General features: G+C 46.1%; 1 protein-coding gene across 1 annotated transcript in view; it reads left to right on the forward strand.

Moving 5' to 3' along the window:
- Positions 1-2,508: 2,508 nt before the first annotated feature.
- Positions 2,509-24,405, forward strand: part of LOC148518869 (alpha-2-macroglobulin-like) — a 177,452-nt gene continuing 155,555 nt past the window's right edge. Inside the window, exons 1-3 of the mRNA XM_088476898.1 lie at positions 2,509-2,773; positions 19,924-20,107; positions 23,022-23,178. Of these exons, the coding sequence (XP_088333024.1) occupies positions 2,700-2,773; positions 19,924-20,107; positions 23,022-23,178 (415 nt within the window). The 5' untranslated portion in view covers positions 2,509-2,699. The remainder of the gene's footprint in view (positions 2,774-19,923; positions 20,108-23,021; positions 23,179-24,405) is intronic.

Below are 24,405 nucleotides of genomic sequence, written 5' to 3' on the forward strand. Positions count from 1 at the left end.
TGATTGTGAGTAAGACACAAGTGGAAATGTGGACAGATCTCGCAGTTATCTATGTTCTGCGCATAAGCTGTAGAAAGAAATCGCTGTGTGTAGGACAAGGCTAGTGCATGTAGAATGATCTGTCCACCAGCGAAATGGACATTTTTGGGCGATTTCACTAATCACCCCCCTCCCCCGCTGACCAAAGGGGGACAAATTTGCCCTCATTCCCATTGCGCTTTTGGGGAGGTTGGATGTAGCTATGCCTCCCAGATTTGACCATGCCCCCAAATCCATGCCCATCACTGCTTTCGATGGCTGGGAGATAGGGCAATTTTTTTTTTTTTTTGAAGCAAATACACCGTTGACAAATTTTCAACACAGAGGCATATAAATGAAGATTAATTAACATCACATATAATAGTAAGCGATATACAGTATACAAATCGTAGTGTACATTCATAGGCGCCATTCTGTACACATAACATTAAGTCAGAGCAGAAATACAAGTAAAACAGAAAGGACGTTAGAAAGCATTTAATTACCAGATATATTAAATATAAAGGCATATATGTAGCTCAAAGTTTGAGTGTGAGACAGACAGGTATACAATATTCGAGTATGAGTACAAATAATTGACTAAATTAAATACAAAAGAAAGAAGAAAGGTGTCTGGCACTCACCCACTGTGCAAAACAATGGGAGGATCATCCAAAAAATGTGGGTCTTATACCATTGGGTCATGCACATACTATGATAAGTCTAGGATTGCATTGAGGCCGGTAAGCTTGCCATAAAACTTTCCCATGTATCAAAAAAGAGACCATCCTCTACGCCTCCACCCAATCCATATGAAAACTGAACCTGAGTTTTTCCCTGTACAGTTGAAAATTGATGAGAGTTGGGTGTATCCAATCTTGTAAAATGGTATTCTTTGCTGCAGCACTTATTGCAATTAATAACTTCTTGCTGCCCGAAGTGAGTCTCTGCTTACTTGAAAAAATACCCAGAACGGCCCACTCTGGGGTAAAAGACACATAAATGACCAGGTGGGTCTCAGCAACCCGTAGCCCTCCTCCAGAGTCAGATAGACCCATTCTGTATCATCTGTGGGGAGGACAGATAAGTCCTGTGATACGCATTCAAGAACAACTCATTATATGCACTAGCAGTAGGTAGTGTGTGCGATCTCAGCAGACCCTGAACTAAATCAGTGATAGAAAGTGCTGGGAATTGTGTCAGCCATTGGTGCATCCCCTGGCTGACCAAATCATGAGCTAGGTCCTCACTTAAGAAATATAATAAGAGGAAATAGCCAGACAGAAGCTTAAAACCTGGGGCATATATATCCCCCATTGCCAACTTTTGTTATGTTGGCCAAGTTTTTATAGCTAGAGCACACAGAATGGCACCTAGTGGTCCCAGACATTCTATTTATTGTGTCTAAAATCTGATAAATTATAAATGGGCCCAATCGAGAGGGATATTAAGGTTATAAAGTGGGAATATTAATGTAACAATTAGTTGATAATGGATAAGAAATAATGACAGGGCTAGGTACGTGAAGGATGCCAATTATTAAATCAAGGTGTTACTAATTTAATATGGGGGCTAGTGGGGGGAGGGAAGTGTTCATCGTTCCAGGAGAAAGATTTCTCCCTTCCACAGATCCTGTCTCTTCACAACCCCCTCCCAACCATTTATGGCTGCTTCCAGGAATTTCCTGGGCTGATTTTTCATCTCAGTCCACCCCTGGATGTCAGTGTACCAGTTTATAGTGATCTGTCTGTATCAGTTGTGTATAGGATAAGTAAATACTATAGAGTGGTATCAATGATTCGGAGTAGTGGGCCCTAAAAAATTATCTTGCCTAGGGTCCCATGGAGTCTTAATCCAGCTCTGTGAGGAACTGTTCTATTTTTCTTATTTGTTTCGTAATTGTTTTTGTCTTTGTACCAAAAAAAAACACCACAAAAACCCCAAAGAATAAAATAATCACAATATAAAAACAATTAAGAAAAAATAAATAAAGAGCGTAAGAATTTTTCAGTGTGGAAAAATAACTTCATGCTGAGTATTAATATGCCAGAATCTAACTGTTTAGATAACTACTGGTCAGGGATTAATCGGATGGTGTCTTTAAGTAACTAACAAATGTTTCATGAGATTACACAGCTGGCACATTGCTATGCACTGTATGAGACAGTAACACGTTCTCTATGATGTTTTGTTTCTTTGTTTGCTTGAGGGAAGATGGGGCATGATCTGCAGGTGCCCTGTACCACACACTGAAAAGCTTTGTGCACCCTCCATCTGTGCCAGGTAAATAATGAGAACGGCATATCTCTATGCCAATCTGCAACCTGAAACCCCATTCTCATTGCCTTTTGTTTTACAATGTCACATCAGTTTAGACCACTGTGATAGCAGAGGAGTTAACAATGCTTTGTACTGGCATCACAACTTAGAAATCCTACTGTGCACCTGGGCAGGAGGCCTCACAATTACCGTAACAGGAGATGATTCAAGAAAACAGTTCAGTAAACAGACTCAGCGCAATGCAAACATGTTCCATCCCTCACAGAGAAGGCCTTGTGCAAGGGTCAGTGTTTGTGTACTGAGTGTAACAGTTGTATGTTTGCCAGGGGGCTGTACATAGGAACAGCTTTATAAAGCCTTTCCAGCATTCTTCATTCTGAACGTGATATCTGGCCAGCAGCATGTGGAGCTCAGCCCTGGGACTGTGCCTGCTCCTGACGTTCATCCATGGGGGAGATCTTACAGACCCTGACCCGTAAGAAACATCATCTTTATCTATTACAGCATGGTGGGACATGTTAGTGCTAGGCAGATAAACAAGAACATTCATAATTAGTTGGATTGTTAGCTCTTAAGATCATTAACATCTAGTCATATATTTTTAATTACAATCTTTACGGCTTTATGTTGTTTTGTTCTGCAGCTGGTTTCTTATGTTGTTGTTGCTGTTGTTGTCTTATGCACTATGGAGGAAATGTAATAGGCTGAGTGATACAGGCATCAGCATGATTCTGGTTGGTATGTCTGCTTTAAAAAAAAAAAATTTTTAAAGGGGCAATAATTTAAAAGGTAGAACCAGGTTGGCTTTGGCTTTTAAATTATTTCTGATTTAAAATAATCGGGCACACTCCCTGGAATTTTGCTAAGGTCTGCATCAGCATGCTATTACATTTCCCCCTATATCTTTATCTTGTGTCATCTTATGGCAAGAACTACATTCCTATACAAGTAATATGTGAACATCATTCACATGGTGAAAACTCTCCTCACAGTACCCATTCTTAGAAGGCAAGCAAGGAAATTAAGAAAGAGAGATTTTACCTTTGCCTTTCCCCAAACTATAAGAATACTACATGCAATATATACTGTATATACCAACCAGGATTTCATCCTTCTGCACAAAAGCCGACATATCACCGTCCTATAAAAAAGACAGTCTATGCAAGTTTTTGTTCATACTTGAAATGCATAGCAATATTTTTTATTTATATTTTAGCAAGTCTGATATAGAAAGGGAATTTACATTTTATACTTCACCCATCCAAAACCTGCACTTGCATATGCATCTGAGATAAGGAGAATGTTTTTTTCATTTATCGATAAAAGGGGAGCTTAAAAAGTGTACAAAGGGGTTTTGTTTTGTTTTTTTTTTTACAATTTTTGTGTTCACTGATGAATTTAACAGTCATTTAAAGTCATTTTTGCAAGGGTGGTAGAGAGGCGGGTCACGGAGACACCTCTACTGGACCCATGTGCGCCACACCCCCTGCACCCATTACAGATACGCCAATGCATATTTGCTTACTTTACAGACATCTTCTCTGGAAGATCCCAGAGGAGAGGTCCATGTGGCAAGTATAGGAGGTGTGGCAATGCAATTTGCATCATCTATTCCTTGCTCCACCCATAGAGAGCTGGACAGGGTCACGGTACTTTTCGGGGTGTGTAGTCTGATAGCGGGAGGTGTCACACCCCCCTTGGAAAAAATAAGTGTTTGTAGCGACTTAAGCAGATCCAAATCCCCCCACACACAGACAGAGGGGACTTCTGCTGCTGACAGGTAAAAGGGAGGAGTATGTAAGCCCCTCCAAAAAGCACGATCCCAGGTAATTAATATCCGCTACTTCCCGTCTCGGCGTCCCAGCCTTTAGCTACTAGCCCTACACTGAAAAGGGCTGAGGCTCTTCCTGATTACTCTGGGCTGTGTAATTAACAAGATTATGATTCCTCGTTAGGAGTCATCCACAGTTATCCCATTATAATGGTCAAGGGAACTGAATGAAGAGACTCCTATTAGCTCCTGTTCACCACATTAATAAATGTAAAATAAATTGTTCTACATTTAACTGTCACAGTGAAAATAGGAAATATGTAGCCATATTTTATATATGGCTAATATTTAGGGAAGTGTATGTGGACATATCTGTATGTTTGGTGTATACTTCCAGGTATATATGGATAAACTCTTGTGTTTAGATGTTTTTTATTCAGAAAGGATTGTCACTGTAATATAGGTAGGAAATATATATATCGAATATATAAGAATATATAACTGCATAAGGTAAAATCTATGTAATGGAGTGCATTATATGTATTGTGTATATTTGTAAGCATATTGGGTCCTCGAGGTAGAGCCAGTAGCAGTGGCATGAGACTACCTAGGAAAGTGCTAGAAATGGCATGAGCAGCTAGGTAGTCTATTAGTAATGCAGGGACAGGAGAGAAGGGTTTGTGCTGCTGGCAGATAGGGACTGGTCGCACGGATGTAGAGTGGGGATATATAGGTGCTGGGGTGACAGTCAAGTCAGTCTGCAGTTCCCCCTTGAGCGCTCAGGTTGGATAGTCTCTCTGGTACCGCTTGGCTATTAGCGACAGTTGGTGGCAGCGCCGGAGAGCCTACGGCACTGAAGCCAATGAGGGCTCTTACCGTGAACTGGGAGAAGTCACCGCAGGACCTGCTGAGCTCCGGCGGGACGCAGACTTTGTATCTGCAGAAGTGCAGCAGTGAAAAGGGGCGGCAGCTATTCCGGAAGATCCGGATGCTGGTAGTAAGCAGGATGCCGTATCAGAAGGGTGAAGAAGCGGTGAGTCACCTGACAGGCAGTTAGATGCAAAGAGCCACCACAGGCAGCTACAGAGGCAGTGGGCAAGGCCTCCATTCGGTCTCCCTGTACATCAGCTAAACAGTGTAACAGAGTTGCAGTTACAGACAACTGTAGCCCTAGCCCACCCTTCATGATCAGCTGAGTTGCAGAGCAGGACGAAGGAGTGAGTAGATAAAGAAAAGTACACTGCCCTGCAAGCAGCATTAAGTAGCCACAGTAGTCCACTAATTGCTCTGAACTCAGAGAGAAATATATATAGTATAGAAGCTGACACCCATACTGCGGACACTGAGTTTCAGACTAACAGGGAAAGGATAAGACTATAATATAATGCAGTCGTTGTATTGAAACAGAAGCTAATTAATGGTCTTACATGATCATTTATAAAGGATTCCGGGGAGGAAAAGGTAGTTTGAGGAAGAATCACTTCAGGAATGCTTTTGGCTCTCAGCCAGCTTATATAAGAAAGAAAGACAGTATAATTTAGCTATATATATAGCACTGGCTTACCTCTACTGACTTATATGTCATTCTTCTAAATTTGTCAGTGTATATGTATATACATTTGCAGCAATATTACTAAAGAAGACTGTGTTGAACTTTAATGGACTTTGAACTTCCTTTTACCCTGCCAAGTGATACTAGGATCTATGCTCAGGTGGTTCTGGACATATTAAGGACCTTTATCTGCTACATTAATGAACTTCATAGGCAGAGACTAAAATACTGAGCAACGTTTTATGTGTAAAGGCATTAAACTTTATAATAGTTTATATTAGTGTAAAAGGTATTCCATTTGTATATGGAAGTAAAATTGGTGTTATATATGTAGTGAATCTTGTATCAATATGTTTTTCCTCTGAATTTATGACATATGTAAATACAAAGTGTTAACCTACTATAAGCAGTGTGCAATACTCACCTCTAGGAATAGGAAGAGCGTCATCGAGGGAAGCCTGTGGAGAAAAGTAACAGGTGGTCAATTCATTATAGTAAAGTGTTAATACACCAGTATTGTATGAATTACATGTCACATTAAATTTATCATATTACACCATATAACTCAAACAGGGCATTCCTAGGCTAGCCCTATAACCCCAGCCTAGGTGGTGGCACATATATTGTAAAGTATAGTATCTGGTAACCTAGGGTCTCTTTATAAGGTACGGGAGAGAGGGTTACAACTACATATTTCTTTAATTTTCTGTTCTTGATCAATTCATATTAGTGCAAATCAGAATAAAAATATCTCACCCAAAAAAATCCCAATTAAAAAAAGACCCGCCTATTCGCTATAAACAACCACCACAAAATTATTAAAAAATGATTAAAATCCAGATCTCCTCTTTGTCACCTACTGTATACTAGCATAGGAAAATGTTAGTGATTAGTTGGCGCTGAAGGTGAGGAGAAGGCACAGTAACTCATCACTCATCACTTACTGTAGAGGCAGTTTTTCATTGTGCGCAAGTGGTTCATTTTTTAAGGAGGGTTTTTCAGTTTTTTGCTTTTATGTAGACAGCAATGGGTCAAAAAATCAAATAGCAAAAGAAAGTGGGGAGTGTCCATTATTTGGAGACCACTTGGTTGCCAAAGATGGTCCTTCAAGGTTCCAGTCTTGATAATTACACACACAGGGGCGCCGAGAGGGGGGGGGAGCGGGTACAGATTACCCGGGCCTGGGCTTCCTGAGGGGCCCGGCGGGGGCCCGGGTCCGGCGCCGCTCCCCCTCCCTCACAGCAGCCCAGCACACAGTGTGTGCTGAGCTGCAGTGGAGACTGCTCTTGGCTGCTGAGCAGCAGCCACAGCAGTCTCCTATGCCTGTGGGGGGGAGCGATCACACTGATCGCGCCCCCCCTGGCTTTGAGCAGGGCTGAGGGGGCACAGAGCGCCCCCCTCCCCAGCGCTTCGCGGCGCTGCATATATTTTTTTCTTCCGGGAAGGGGGCGTGGCCATGCCTCCCGTGATTAGGCCACGCCCCCTATTACCCAGGCACCCCGCGGCTCTCAGCGGGCCTGTACACACAGACAGACCAGGAGGGTCGATGTCATGAGCTTGGGGATAGCGCACATACTATGTTTTTGTACCCTGTGCTCATCGGCCAGTGACTGGTTATCACTACAGTACGGGAACCCTATGCTTGTGGTATCCCTGTTATAGGGTTATCATAGAAATCAGCCATGGCTGTCTATCACTGGAGCTTGTTAATAATTTGGTGAGGGGAATGCTGCCTATTCTTTATTACACAGGAGTCTTAGCCATACTTACATGCTCTCCCAGACTGTTCAGGAGACTCACAAATATCAGGGAGGTTCTGTCTGACTCCTGGGAATGCAGGGTACCATACCAGATCACACCCACTTCCCTAGAGAGAAAGAAGGGCTTGATTGCATGATTTGCTGCATTATACCAAGGGCTATGATGAAACAAAGAGTACCCCCATCAGGGCTGCCATCAGTAATTGTGGGGCCTGGGACTGACAAAATAGGCAGGCTCCCGCCCCCCTCCTCCCCCAGGTTATTAAATCCCCCGTCGTTATCGTTCAATCACCTTTACACCACTGTAATATCTGTTCTGTTAATGTAGTAACACGGTCTTTCCTGTATTAATTGTGGGAGAGCAAAGAGCGTCTTATTGGATGATAGTGATGTGAGTATATAGGTCGTGACTCTGAGTTGGGAGCTAATATTCACACAAATGATCAATGTTTATCATCTGCGCATGAATCTTAGGATCCGATTATTACAGTATATGCACATAATGCCCGTCCCTGCTGCGATCCCATATGCACTGGTCTTGCGAAAATCTGCTAATGACTAAGCTGCCGTCTTGAGCACAAAGGCACCCGCCTCCAGCATTTCACATCCGCCGCTTACGAAAAAAAGCGTGAACATCAAAAACATCAGTCACACATCGGTCCCACATCAAACCTCAGAGCAAACCTAAGCTCAACCAATCCAGAGTTATCCTCATAGTATCAGCTCATTATCACTTCAGCTGCATTTCCATAATACCAGAATGCCATTTATGTGGCACTGGCTGCTCGTGATTGTCATGTAATTCTAAGAATCCGCAGGGGCATACACCTTTAGCTTTACACATTTTTATACCTTAGTAAATGGTATATTCTGCTATTTGTAGAAGTGTCTGTTCCATGAATGAATGCATACTAAAGACAAGCTTTTTTTATTCATATTTCATGATCAATTACCACTAGAGGTATGCAAGCAGGGCCGGCTCTAGGGGTGTTCCACCAGTGCGGTTGAACAGGGGCGCCAACCATAGAGGGCGCACCCCTCCCCAGAATCCCGATTTCAACGGGACAGTACTGTCCCACTGTTCCGCCCGTGGGCTGAAGTGGGCCTGCGGATGGTCAAATTGGGAGGTTGGGGATGGCGGTGCAGTGATGAACCCCAGAGTCTGAATGGATGATGCACGCATGCTCGCGGCCTCCATTCAGTGATGGGAGAGGGCTGGGGGAAGCCCAGTTAGTGAGGCTCTCCCCAGCCTGATGTTATTTGGAGGCGTGCTATGCCACATAGACGGCGTGGCCTATGGTAATTAGGCCACGTCCCAATTTTCGATCCGTGCAATGTTAGGGCGCACTGTAGAGAGCAGGCACAGGGTGCTCCGACCCATGGAGCCGGGAGGGGGAGTGGGTACTCCTTACCAGGGCTTGGGCCCATTGGTGGGACCTGAAGGGGGCACAGGTTAGCAACCGCCCCTACTACTCTGCAGATTACTGCTGGCCATGCCTGTATAGCAGCTTTGCTGCAGCGAAACATAGGGCAATAACAAAGCAGTGACAGCTGCAGCAGTCCCCTCTCACTGTCCGATGTGACGCTGCGGCTGTGCTGCTATACAGCATTCCCAGTGCTAGCAGTAGTGGCCAGAGTGGAGAAGTGTTACAAGTGGTGGCAATCACACTGACTGCCCCTCTCCCCTGAAGACACCCCCATGTGCTTCACAGCGCTGTAGTTTCTTAAGTTTTTTTTTTTTTAAAGGGGGCGTGGCAATGTCCCATCCCAGTACCCAGGCCCGTCACAGATCTCAATGGCTCTGGGTGTATTCTTACACAAGAATTGTTATTTATTTTGTTATTTATTACCAGTTATTTATACAGTATATGGCACACATATTACACAGTGCTTTAGAGAGAATGTTTGTTCATTCAAATCAGGGAGTTTTTGTATATTTATTTAGGAAAAATTACTCAATAGAAACTCTCCCCCAAAGTGAACCAGTGCTCACACTGGGTAATAGCAGGGGAACTAACAGCGTGGAGTCTCCACCTGCAAGAGGTACAACCAGCACCGGGCTATGACAGGCTGGGCTGACAGCGTTTCAGCAGGAGAAATAATTTAAACTGGCGCTGACACCAATGTACGAGTTGCTGCTGCTGCTTTCACTGAGGTCTGTGCAAAAACCTCAATGTAGAGACAATCAGTGTAGTAGAAGGAAAAAGACAGTAACACTTACCTATAATCTAGGTCCATATATGTTTAAATAGCCAGCTGTGGACATCAACACATACTTGCCTACTTTTGAAAATTACTTTGAGGGAGATTGCAGATGGCTGGGCTGTAGAATGCGCAGCGCGGCATTGTGGGTGCGTGGACTGCTCCACCCAAAGGGCGTGTCTAGTTCCACCTATGGGCGTATATATTCCTATAAGCTCACACACACTTACATGAATAGATTCCCACACACACACAGTCTCACACACACACGCACACTTACTGTACATGAATAGATTCCCACACACACACAGTCTCACACACACACACTTACATGAATAGATTCATACACAGTCACAGACACTTACATGAATAGATTCACACACAGTCACACACACACACTTACATGAATAGATTCATACACAGTCACAGACACTTACATGAATAGATTCACACACAGTCACACACACACACTTACATGAATAGATTCACACACAGTCACACACTGGCATGAATAGATTCACACACAGTCACACACACAGTCACACACACATGAATAGATTCCCCCACACACACACAGTCACACACACATGAATAGATTCCCCCACACACACACAGTCACACACTTACAAGAATAGATTTACACACACACAGTGTCACACACATATCACTTGAATAGATTCCCACACATCACACAGTCACACACACACACATACACATCACTTCAATAGATTCCCACACATCACAGTCTCACACACACACACACACACACACATACAGTGTCACACACATCACTTGAATAGATTCCCACACACACACATACAGAGTAATAGATCTCCCTCCCCCTCTCCTCCCCCACGGCACTAACATGAATAGATCTGGCACTCTTGGGCTTGCGGCAACGAGACCCTACAGCTATACAAGCGGCCAGGAGGCCGCTCTAAAAATTCTAAAGGACGGCCCTGATTCAGAGCGAGCTGTCAGAGCGAGCTGTCAGAGCATCCGGCTTTGAATCAGGGCCAGTGATCCCTATGGCTACATGTATTTTCTGAGAAGTATCAGTGTGTTTTCATCAGCAAGTAGATCTTACTAACTGCTTTGGGGTTCATTTACATGTGGATGTAAATCCATTTTATGACACGCCTCTCAGATGTAGCAGTACACGCCCACTTTACCACCACGCTCATTGATGCTGCTTTCACAGTCTCCCTGAAATACTTTTCAAATGTAGGCAAGTATGCCATTGTGTCCATCTCTGGATCAGGCACTGAGGACCTCATTCAGAGTCGGTCGAAGCGGCCGCACAGTCGTACGCCACCGATGTTCGCTATACTGCGCATTTGTAAAGTTCGCAATGCGCGTGCGCAAACTAGCCGCTACGATCAGAAATTTCTCTCCTTGAACACAGCCAGGTCGGTAGTTTGAGTGACAGATGGAGGCGTTTGTGGGTGGTAACAGGGGAAGGTGCTTGAAAACGGGGGAGTGGAGATCCGAACGCAGGCATGCCTCATTATGCGAACGGCGTTTTATGGGAGTGCATACGGATTATGGGAGTGCATAATTAACAAAGTAGCGTCATGGCACATGTGACATGGGAGGTTTTTACACTGACATGATCATAGAGCTTAAGAGAGGGTATGGTCAACCTTAAGCTCTACGATGGTTCCCGATGGACTCGATTAATCCTTATATGCCCGGAGATGACGTGCAATGCGTAAGAGAAGGGGGCGTTTTTGTTTGTCTTCCGACCGCTTCCTCCCCTTGGTCGGTCAGCTACCGATCCGAACTTAGGGATGCAACTTGCGAGGGAATCATTTGAATATCCGGCCCCTTTTCCCGTACGACCGTGCGGCCGCTTCGACCGACTCTGAATGAAGTCCTGAGTCTTTAGCCTGTCTGAGCGGGGAGTTTAGAAGCGGTGGGATGGGGAGTTTTTGCATACAGCGCATGTGCAGATGTCAATTTACGCAACTTCGCGCATGTCCGTCCCATTCTGAGTCGGATGAGAATTGGCCATTTCTAACTTTTTAAGACATTGGGCGTTTCGGGGTGACAACTGAGCAGCAACAATGCAAGCTCACAGAACCACCCTGACTTGTCCTGACGGGATGCCGTCAGTCAAAATACCAACACCGTAATCCTGCCACCCGGCAAAATGTAGATACTGATATCCCGAAAGGGAATAGGATACCGTTGTTGGCATCGCGGACACCGGAATCCCGAACATAGGATCCGGGTAGGTCGGAGATGGGGGGGGTTAGGTTTCCCCAGGAGGAAATTAAGACTATGCAACCCCCGTGAGGGTTAGGCTGCGGGGATGGGGGGTTAGGTACCACTGGGGGGAGGTTAGGGCTAGGCACCCCCACGGGAGAGTTAGATTTAGGGTGCGGGAAGGGGGTTAGGGTTAGGCACTATCGGGGGAGGTTAGGGTAGGCACTATTGGGGGGAGGTTAGGGTTACACACTATCGGGGGGAGGTTAGGGTTAGGCACTCCCTGGGGAGGTTAGGGTTAGGCACCAACAAGGGAGGGTTAGTGTCAGGCTGTTCAGCTGCTGGTGTCTCATACCCAACCCATGCAGGAGTTAGTAAAGATGCTGGCACAGTGCTGGAGTATTTGCTATCTCCTGTGCAGAACTCATTATAGATACGTCACTAATAGTTGGACACTTGAGAAAAATAAGAACAGCCCAAGGGCAAGAAATTCGAAAGAAACCTTCAGAAACTGTCCCTAATATCTCATTGTATACAAGAAAAGAGCCTAAATACAAATTCACCTGACCAACAGCACAGTGGACCTCATTCAGAGTCGGTCAAAGCGGCCGCACGGTCGTACGCAGCCGATGTTCGCTTAACTGCGCATGCGTACAGTTCGCAATGCGCGTGTGCAAACTAGTGGCTACGATCAGAAATTTCTCTCTCCTTGAACACCGCCAGTTCGGTAGTTTGAGTGACAGATTGCGGCGTTTGTGGGTGGTAACATGGGAAGGTGCTTGAAAACGGGGGTGTGGAGATCCGAACGCAGGCGTGCCTCATTATGCGAACGGCGTTTAATGGGAGTGCATAATTAAGAAAGTAGTGTCATGGTACACGTGACAGGGGAGGTTTTACACTGCCATGATCGTAGAGCGTAAGAGAGGGTATGGTCAACCTTACCATAAGCTCTACGACCAGTTCCGATGGTTACTGATGCTTGCGATTAATCCTTAAATAGCCGGAGATGACGTGCTATGCGTACGAGATGTGGGCGCATTTTTAGCGGTCCGACCGCATCCACCCCTTGGTCGGCCAGCTAACGATCTGACCTTAGGGACGCAACATGCGTGTGCATCATTTGCATATCCTGCCCCTTTTCCTATACAACCGTGCGGCCGCAACGACCGACTCTGAATGAAGTCCCGTGTCTCTAGACATTCTGTCAGTTGTTTATATACCTAGAAATATAATCAGAACACTCTGATTAAGGCTTCTCTGAAATGAATGTACAGTTCAGCACATATAAGAGGAAGTTGCACAACTGAGAACAAAACGTGTGTCATCTTCATTACATTTCTGTTTGTTAGCCAGAGAATAAATTGTCATATTGTTTAAGACTAATCCTTTTAGAAAACATTATGAAATGTCTCCAAGATTATTTAGTTCCTAGTTTAAATTTAAATGAAGACAATACTGATCGTCCAATACTTCCTGGATTGTGACACAAATTTGCATTGTCATGTTTTCATAATCCGAGCTGTGCAAAAAGACACCTGTGGCCAAATGTAAGAGCACAAAAGATCAGGGGCCCAATGTAATAGTGCGAGGTGTTAGCAAATGTCAGAGTTTAGCAGTAAACTCTCACCCTATTACATTGGGCCCCTGATCTTTTGTGCTCTTGCACCCGTTGTTGTGTATTTGCACATTCCTATGTGTTTCCTGCAAACAATTGCCTGTTTCTTCTTTATGTTGTTATGGATTACTGTATGTAATCTGGTCCCAAATACATCCATATGCAAGATGGTTCAATAAATAAGGTAAAAAGACCTCTCATTGCATAAATTTATTAAACTCGTACATTTACGTATAATCAATAGTATGGTCTTGGTAATAATCTGGTCTTGGTACAGATTATTTTTCCATGTAGTCCCCATACTTGTCTAAGCATTTGTTCCAACGGTACACCAAGGCCTCTATCCCAGCAAAGAAGAAATCAGTGTCATGCACCTGAAACCAGGACATGACAGCCTGCTGAACTTCACAGTCAATAGTGAATGCTGAACTTCACCGTCTGTTGCAAATTGCCTTCCACCCAGGTGCTTCTTCAATGGTTCAAAGAGATGGAAATCACTTGGTGCCAGGTCAGGGCTGCTGGGAGGATGGTCCAGTATCTCACAATGGTAGTGCCGTAACAACTCATGCATGCGATTGGGTGAGAGTGGCCTGGCATTATCGTACAGCAATACAGCGCTAGTTCCCAGCAACTGGCTCAATGTGTCAGAATAGCAGACAGCATTCACAGTATCTTCCTTGGTGAGGAAATCAACAAGCAGCACGCCCTTGTGGTTCCAAAACACGGTTACTATGTCCTTCTTTGCTGATGGAGATGCTTTGAATTTCTTTGAAGGTGGGGATGATGCCTGTTTCCATGTCATGGATGTTCGATTCATCTCCGGTGTCACATGATGCACCCACGTTTCATCCCCTGTAACAATACGCTGCAGGAACTGCACTCACTCCTCGTAGTACCACGTCAAGTGCACGAGAGACAATCACATCCTATTGGTTTTGTGAACTATTGTGAGTTGCTTTTTCCTGTACCCCAGTTGCTCATGAACGATGTTGTGCACAGCACCCACTGAGATGTTCAGTTCATCATCAATATCACTAACTCAAATGCGTCTGTCCTCCTGAATCTGACCTTCAATGCGGCACAAATTGTCATCCATGGTGGACGTGCCAGGCCGGCCGGATAGCTGCTCATCATGAATGTCTGTACTGCCGTTATCACTTTGACAAGTTGACGATAAATTTCAGCTGCTGATTGGCCCGTTAGACGCAGAAATCTGATCACACTACGCACCTCAATGTTTGACCATGTTTCCGCCAGCTCCACCATCTTACACCTTATGTTGGGACAGAATAACTGATATGAGGCGCAGTCTAATGGCCGTGAATGGAAGCAGGGGTCTCCCTGCCCTGGCCTGGCGGGAAATAAGAAAGAAATAGAGAACATTACACATGTGAGAGGGGTTGGTTACGGGATGCCAGTGTTTGGGATCCCGGCTCTCAGAATCCAGACGCTGGCATCCCGACAGAGTTAGGATACTGACACCTATCGGTCAGTATCCTAACCCTACCCTTTCTGCCCTGCAACGTATCCCTCCCCCCTATTGCCTAAACCTAAACCTCCCCTCTAGTGCCTAACCCTCCAACCCCCCCCCCCCCCCGTGCCTATGCCTAACCCTACCTCTAACCCCAATACTTACCATCGGGATGCCGGCAGTCAGGTTTCCGGTGCCAGGATTCTGACAGGTGTCAGCATCCCTACTTTTGGTATTATGGCTGCATCCCCATGAGAAGTCTTGTTATCTTACTTATTAAACTGCCCTCGTATTTTAGCCTCAGGAACCTGGCACTTATCATTGTAGGGTCTGATGCAGAATTGCACGTAAGTAGACTGTAATTGCATGGTCCGCATACACAGACTGCTGTCAACCAAACAGCTGCGGCTTCACACATAAAACTGCAGGTGAGCAAGCCAGATGGGTTGGGTACAGGACGCTGGTGGTCAGAATCCCGATGCCGGCATTCCAACAGGGTTAGGATACCGACACCCATCAGTCAGTATCCTAACCCTACCCCTAATCCTCCCTTCTCCGCTGCCTAAATCCACTGGCGTAACTAGGGCAGGGCGAGCGGGGTTCGTGCCCTGGGCGCCGTTGGACCGGCGGCGCGCCGCCAGCCATGGTACCGGCCCGCCCGCCCTAGATAGCCAGTGTAGCGCCGACCGCAATGAGTGCGGTCAGCGCTACACATTTGCACAGGACTGGCGCTAGGCTTCCAGCGCCGGTCCTGTGCTGCACGCCTGAGCCCGTTCCCTCCCCCTGAGCGTTTGCCCAATAGCGCCAGGAGGCGGGCTCAGGCTGTGCATAACACACACATCGCCGCCAGCGCTGGCAGCAATGCGTGTGTTAAACAGCAGCCAATGAGAGTCAGATAGACTCTCATTGACTGCTGCAGCACCCACTGCAAGAGCCGGACTTCCGTCCGGCTCCTGCAGTGGATAATGGGACTGACGTCATGACGTCATGACGTCAGTCCCATAATGCTGAGCGCGCCAGCCCGGGCGGACTGGAGGGCGGGAGCGGCATCGCGGACAGGAGCAGCGTGGAATCAGGTAAGTATATTTTTATATATATTTCTTTATTTTTAAACCTATCTGCACAACGGGGGAGGGGTTGGCTACTACTGGGGGGGACATTACTGGGGGTGCCATTGGAAGGACCTCTACTGGGGGGGGGCTACTCTACTGGGGACTACTACTTGGGGGAGGACTACCACTGGGGGCATTCTAAAAGGGGCCTAGTATTACTAGAGGCACTGCACTCGGGGGACCACTACTGGGGGCAATAATAAGAAGGGCCACTACAGGGACCACTGGATAGGGGGGGGGGGGTCACTACTGGGAGCCTGCATCAGGGGGACCACTACTGGGGGCACTGCATGGGAGGGGGGGACACTACTGCTGGGGGCACTATATAAGGGGCTTACTGCTAGGGGCACTGCGGGGACCACTACAGGGGGCACTAGATAGGAGGGATCACTACAGGGTGCCTGCATAAGGGGACCACTACTGGGAAAACTGCATGGGGGGGACTACTGCTGGGGGCACTATATAAAAGGGCACTGCATAAGGGGATACCACTACTGGGCGCACTGCATTGTGGGGACTGCTACTGGGGGCACTGCATAAGGGGGAACACTACGTGGGGCACTGCATTTGGGGGGGCCACTACTGGGGGTACTGAGTAAGGGGAACTAATTGGGGGCTGTATAAGAGGGACCACTACTGGGGATACTGTATCAGGGGCACTACTATGGGCCTGCATGAGAGGGACCACAACTGCATACTGGGGGTACTGTATAAGGGGTACTACTGGGGTTAAGGTGCATATGAATAGGAATGTTCAGTTTGAAAATAAAGGGGTGTGTCATGTTGACACGCCCCATTTTTAAGTGACCACGCCCATTTTTTGACGCACGCGCCTTCGGCACGCGCACTTGGGGGGGGCTCCCTTTTCAAATTTGCCCTGGGCTCCAAATACCCTAGTTACGCCACTGCCTAAATCTAATCCTTCCCGATAGTGCCTAAACCTAACCTACCCCTAGTTCCTAAAGCTAACCTCCCCCCGCAGCCTAAACCTAACCCTCCCCCCCCTAGTGCCTAACTCTAGCATTATATTTATACCTGTGACTGATGAGTGCCAGAGTGAGGAGATTGAGCTCCATACTACATTTGATTTATGGCTCTACAAACCAGTAATACAGTCAAATACCAACTACAGTATAGACGATTGTTAGTAAACATTTATAGTGTTGATACATACGTATTATCATAAGTTACATTCCTACAAACGATTATATTGTTAATATTGTGTATCTCTATTTTGAGCATTTTTATATGTATTTTATTTTTTTGTTTTTATAAACATATGTGGTAATATATGTTATATAAAATTTTTATTTAAGCTTGATATTAGTAATTATTGTAATGTGGATTGAGCAGCCAGTTTCCAGAGTGCTGTAAGTATTCTTTGAATGCTATATAAACGGTAATATATGTTAAAGTGGGCTGATGGTAATAAAAAGTGCATTACTAAAATATGTCCTGATACCTAGCTACATAATCTAACCTATGGCTTATGGGAGTGTTATCCCACTGAGGTAAGGGACTCCCTTCAAGTGCGGGTATTACATTCTACCATTCTACCAACGCCTGAGGCTGCTGATGAGAGGTGATGGCAAGTACCAGTGGCGTAAGTTCATCCCAGACGCCCGGAGGCAAGTTATAATTTGGTGCCCCCCCTCGTCACAGCCGCTGACACTGTAATGTAGCAATGCGCATGCAGACAGGCTATAGATAGACGAAGGCAGCAGCTGATGGTCTGACATGGAGCTCTCCATTAGTGTATGGTGGCTTCTCAGATGCCGGGAAGGGGTGCCATGTATTGGACGGCCGTAATGGTATACTCTGGGTATATAATTACAGCTCTAAGTGGGGTGAATATGTTGTGGACAATGGACAAGGTGCCCCTTCAAAGCTGGAGCCTGGCGGCAGGCGCCTCCATTGTCTCCCATAGTTCTGCCCCTGGCAAGTACTAAAACTCTCAGTAATACACCAGACCTACATTTGCAGCTGGGGTGCTGGGACATAGACATCCTAATGTTGAAATCAAATTGACAATGATTATATGAATGCTTTGAGGTGGATGCTGTATACTTGTCATACCACTTGCAGCAAGTGAGGATTTTATTTTGGATACAAAGTGCAATAATTCTATTGGATACATGATGATGAGACTAAGATTTCTTATGTATAATATGTATCACATCTGATGCATCAGTGCACAATTCAGCAAATAAGCTGAACTAAATTGTGATTTTGGCCCTCATTCAGAGCCGTACGCTCTGAGCAGAGCGCACGCTCTGAATGAGGGCCGGGCTCCATTTTCATGGAGCGTCCTCCTGGACGCTCGTATAGCTGTGGGTCACCACCCACAGGCTATACGAGCGTGCATTTTGATGGCCGCGATGGTCGTGACCATCGCGACCATCGAAATTGCGAGCCGGAGCCTGCGGTTGAGGTTTTCAACCGCAAGCTCCGGAGTGATTTTGGCTCTAACAGAGCCAAAATCACTCCCACTGACATCACTAGTGATGTCAGTGGGCCGGCTTCTGACGGGAGGCGTTCCCGTGGGAACGCCCCCGTCAGGGAGGCACGCCCCCGGCACGCCCACCAAAGGGGGCGTGCTGTCAATCAACATTGACAGCACGCCCCCTTTGATCGGACACAACGAGCGAAGGACTTTCCTTCGCTCGTCGCGTCTGGCGCATGCGCACGACGGAGCTCCCTCCGTCGTGCGCATGCTCAGTGCCTAACATCGACCCACTTGCGAGCGGACAGCCGCTCGCGAGTGGGTCTGAATCAGGCCCTTTGTCTTTTACTCCAGAGACCCCTGATTGGTCCTGTTTGGGAAAGTAATATATGGTTCTTATACATAAAGTCCGATCAACTCTCTGTATTTTTTTATAATACTATCTATATTGTTATCAGTATGATATATATATATATTCCTTTAGGTTGTGTATTTATTGGTATTTATGTCTATGTATATTTATGTACTTTTTCTGACCATAAGTGCGGGTAGTTAAACCTATTAATTTTTTACGTGTATTATATATGTATATATATATATATACATATATAATATATATATACACAGTAGCTATATATATATATATATATATATATATACATACAGTAGGTATATATATATATTTATATATATATATATATATATATATAACACACTGTTACTATATCAGCTGTTGCACACAGTGGGGGGTTGAAAAGACAAAGGCTCTCATTCAGACCCGGTCGCAAGCGCAGAACGCTCGCAACCGGGTCGATGTTTAGGCCCTGCACATGTGCAGCAAGAGAGAGAAATTCTCTCGCTCCGGAGCTCTCTACAAAAGGGGCGGTTGTCGATATTGATCGCCCCGTTTTGTAGGCATGGCGGGGGGGTGGCTTCACTGCCCTGCAATGTATCCCTCCTTAAGGAACGCCTGCCGTTTTGTGGGTGGCCGCACTGACATCAGCAGTGATGTCAGTGGGGAGCTTCCTTCTCGATCAGAGCAGGAAGCTCCCGGCGACTTACGGTTGCCGAGACCCAACCTTAGGGTCTCGTCGCAAGCCCCGATGGTCGTGATGGTCTTGGCCATCGTGACCATCAACCTGGTCGGTCGCTAAAGCTGTGGGTGGTAACCCACAGCTTAGCTAGCGACCAGGAGGCCGCACTACAAACAGCCGCCCTCATTCAGAGCGAGCGGTCGCTTCTTGCAACCGCCTCTGAATGAGGGCCAAAGTTTGTAGTTATGTAGTTACGGCAGGGGTGCCAAATTGCTGCTCTTGCTAGGTGACAAAAATCCTAGTTTCGGCCTTGGTAAACCTGGACTGTTAGGGCGCCTTGACAACCAAGTTTGGGAACCACTGACTTAAATTAAACCAGAAAGAGCATAAATAATTACACCTGTTTTACCTTGTAATGTAATTTCTTATACATAACATTTTATTCTTATTTTATCAGAACGTATATGCTATTGGTTCCCACTCAACTGAAGGCTGGACATGACCAGAAATTCTGCCTACAGCTGTCCCATCTTAATGAGTCTGTTACCGCGTTAGTGACACTGGAAACGGAGCAACAGAACATAACACTGCTAGAGAAACACATCACACAATCAGACGATGACAACTGCGTCACCTTTGCGGTGAGATTGGAGATCAATGCATATTTATGTAACCGCTATTAGATAATGATTTGTGTGTCTCATAGCTCAGTGGTGTCACTGGTTCCTAGTGATGTCATGGGCTGCATTCCCATGGATTTAGGTTCTGCTGTCAGGAAAAGCTGACTCCCCTGTGTACATTTGAAGTTTTAATATTGACTTTAAATTGTAAAACACCACAGTGGGGACAACCAGGTATAGCTAAACATGGACAGAAAAGTTAGGGAAAAGAAATGGGATATATAAACAAAGGATAGTGATTAAGCAGGGGCATATTAACGCTCCTCTTACACTGTGCCATCTTCCCAGTGATATTTGGGAAGATGGCGCATCTGCACAGGAGAGCAAAGGCTCTGCTACAGTGCCTGTGTCTTTTCTGTAACTGCACAGCGCCATCTTCCCGAAGATCTCACTGGCAAGATGGCACCACGGAGGAGGAGAACCCGCTTGCCGGAGTGAGGTTAGTATACCATGAGTGCAGGGTGTGTGGTGCGGGTCCCCCCTGGACCCAGGGGCACCAACTATCATCATGATAAGGGCCCACCTCACCTCCAGGCCCCACAGCCACCCTCTGCAATGACAGCACCCATTGTAAATACATTTATGTGATTCTACTCAAGTGAGCTTACTATCTAATAGGACAAAGACACAAATAAGAGAAGAGGAGCAAATGTGGCTCATAGCAGTTTTGAGTGAGGGTGGCCAGAGTAGTCGATACTTTGGGCAGGACCGGGTGCTGGGGGTTGCTGTACACTGGAGCAGCTATGACACTTCATTGTGTACATACCTATGGAGCACACCAGGGGGACATGATTGCGGCATCACAGGTGGGTGTAGTTTCACCTTACCTGCCCTCCCAAGCCCTAGAGAGGACCGGGCCAGGGTAATCTTCAGAGCTGTAACTAGGTGTGTGCAATCTAATGCTGCCGCATAGAGCACAAGGCTCTGTGGGTGGCACTATCGCTGCCCAACTGCCCTTGCTACTGCCTAGCAGAGTGCCTGGAATGGCACCCTGCAGCCAGGACGCTCCAGACACCCTGCAGCCTGTACAGCCGACTGGAGCATACTCAAGACTAGTGCTGCTGATGCCATCCTCTCTGAGCGACGTCATGACATCATGCGCGTGGCGTCATTAAGTCAAGCGTTCATGCATCTGGGCTGGCACAGGGCTGGCACAGGGCTCCCGGGCACCTTGTTATGGTGCTGGTAATCCATATCCACTCCCCGGCTCTCAGATTCCGTAAATCCTAAAAGTCCTATAAAGAGATTATTTTTCAGAGAGCATTCAAGATCTGAAACCTGTTTGAGCGTCTGATCAGACATGGGTAAGATTTCGATGAGTACAGTATGTAGCAGCATGGCAGAAGTAATGTAGGCAGGAATGAGATGTGGTTACCAATAATCAGACAAGACGAAGGGCAGAGGCTGATCTAATGCAAGTAAGTATTTTGAGATGAGCTTTCAGATGTATGAAAGGTACTGTTGAGTAAAAGCAGAAAAAAGCACGGCTTTCATCTAAGAAACATTTAGGGGTATATTTACTAAAGAGTGGGTTTTTAGAAGTGGAGATGTTGCCCATAGCAACTAATCAGATTCTAGCTATTTTCCTCTAGAAGGTGCTAGATATATATTAAGTAGAATCTGATTGGTTACTATGGGCAACATCTCCATTTCTAAAAACTCTCACTTTAGCAAATATACCCCCTACATGTTTCTTAGATGAATGAAACAGTACTCAGTTTGTTTTGGTAAATTGTTTCATTCTTGTAACTAGTACTGGAAACAGGATGTAGTTATGAGACCAGCGACCGCGATGCCGCCAGTCTCAATACCAACAGGGAAATCCTGACAAGGGACTTAAGATAGGTGTCGAAATACAGACGCCTATCTTTTCAACGCCTATCTTAATCCCGATGCTGGAACGCCAAAGGACGCCAGCCTGAATGAGGTAAGTCCGGGTCGCCCTTAGCATTAGCCGCAGGGGAGGGGAGGGTTAGGTTTGGGAGCGTAGCGGGGTTAGGGTTAGGTTTTCGGTGGGAAGGTTACGGTTAGGCACCCCTAGGGGGAAGGGTTAGGGTTAGTCACCCTTGGGGGGAGGTTAGGGTTAGGCACCCCACCGGGAGGGTTAGGTTTAGGGTGCGGTAAGGGGGGTTAGGGTTAGTCAACCCCAGGGGGAGGTTAAGGTTAGGAACTAGGGGGGGAGGTTAGGGTTAGGAATCATTAAGGGAGGGTTAGGAGGGGGAGAGGGGAAGAGATAGGGTACTTACCTGCCCTGTCGGGATCTTCTCCCTTCGTGCTGCCGGCATCGGGATATGAACCGGCGGCTATTCAGGCACCGGCACTTCATACCCATTGCCTGGAAACAGATAGAAATCAGTGAAATCATGGCAGAAATAAATACAGTAAGCTTCTGGAGACTTGGCCATAGAATGGAAGCTACTAAAATCTTGAAACATTTTATAACTTTAAATTAGGGGTGTGCAGGCTCGGCTAGGATCATCATCTTTCATGGACAAACATGATCTTCCATGGACTTTTGTCCAGGAATGATGATGTTCGTCCATGAAAGATGACGTTTTGCCTCTTTCTAAGACCTGATTTTTGGAGGGAAAAATCGGAACTCGACGTGCAACTTCAAACCTATCCGAGCCTGCACACCCCTACTCTAAATAAGTACACATATTATTTTTTCTGTGTAACAGTACCTCTTTCTATGGTTATGCAGCACTGGATTAAAGTTACAAGATTTAGCTACGGTTTGGATGTGGGGAGCAGAGAACAGTTCAGAGATGACACCTAGGCTGCGGAGCTTGTGTGAGCGGCAGGGTTTATTTTCATGTTGTCACATATCAGGTAGGCAGCTTCTATTTACTGTTGCTGGTTTGTGTCCATTTAGACTCCAGAGACCGACAGCGCAAAAGTGGGGTACATCACTCTGGATGCTGCGGGTGACTCTCTGCACTTCAAGTCTAGGAGAAGTGTCCTTATAAGACCTATACAAAACCTGATATTTTTCCAGACCGACAAGCCCATCTACAAACCTGGACAGAAAGGTGACACCCTTGCGAATGGCTGCTTTCTTTATTTTAATTTTAACTCCATTTAATTAGGAATTTCTGTCAGTAATACAAATTAGCGAATTAGTATTTGAGAATAATGTCAGATACTATGTGGAAATTGTGGTATTCATCAAATTCCGAAAATTATCAATTTTTCGGAATTTGATGCAGTTACTACTATTCACCACTGTGAGGTGGCGAATAGCAGGTGAAACTTACCTGTATCCACGTGTGCAGGTCCCCCGACGAGTCCCTCCGGCGCTCTGCTCCGTCCTCAGGCTCCGGAGGCTGGTCGGACATGTGTGCTCCCCAGCAGAGCACAAGAAAGTTTAGACAAAAAAAAAAACGTTTTTTTTTTTTTCTAATCTGTCATGTGGTCTGCTGGGAAACCACATGCCAGACCAGCAGGACGGAGCCGGAGGCTGCTGCGCGGACAGGTAAGTCGGTGGGGGGAAGGTGAGCGGAGGGGGGAGGGGGGTGGGGGGGTAAGGGGGGCGTACGAAACTTACCGCTTCTGTAGGCAGTGCTGCGCATGCGCTGGTTTTGCAGATGTAACAGCGCATGCGCAGCACTGTTTCCAGATGCGATAAGGTAGTGTAGGCAGGGAAAAGTATCTATTTCCCGAAAAGCTGTCATCGCAAAAATGACAGCTTTTCAGAATATATACTTATGGAGAGGTGGAATGATGAATTCCACCTAGAATTAGCTAGAACTCCATGAGAGTTCTAAAGCTAATTATCTCCAGAGAATTTTTATGTTTAATGAATAGGCCCCTATAAAAGCCAAGGTTAGAAAGTTAAAATGTATTCCCATATACAATTGTAGAACCCAGTTCACCAATTTTATGTTTTCATGTCTTTTTCTGATGAAGACAAGATAAACAGCAGATGTTATAAATTAAAACTTTGGCCCTCATTCAGAGCCGTACGCTCTGAGCAGAGCGCACGCTCTGAATGAGGGCCGGGCTCCATTTTCATGGAGCGTCCTCCTGGACGCTCGTATAGCTGTGGGTCACCACCCACAGGCTATACGAGCGTGCATTGTGATGGTCGCGATGGTCGAGACCATCGCGACCATCGAATTTGCGAGCCGGAGCCTGCGGTTGAGGTTTTCAACCGCAAGCTCCGGAGTGATTTTGGCTCTATCAGAGCCAAAATCACTCCCACTGACATCACTAGTGATGTCAGTGGGCCGGCTTCTGACGGGAGGCGTTCCCTTAGG

The sequence above is a fragment of the Taudactylus pleione genome, unplaced genomic scaffold, assembly GCF_031769625.1.
Source record: "Taudactylus pleione unplaced genomic scaffold, aTauple2 ptg000198l, whole genome shotgun sequence".
Classification (NCBI taxonomy): Eukaryota; Metazoa; Chordata; class Amphibia; order Anura; family Myobatrachidae; genus Taudactylus; species Taudactylus pleione.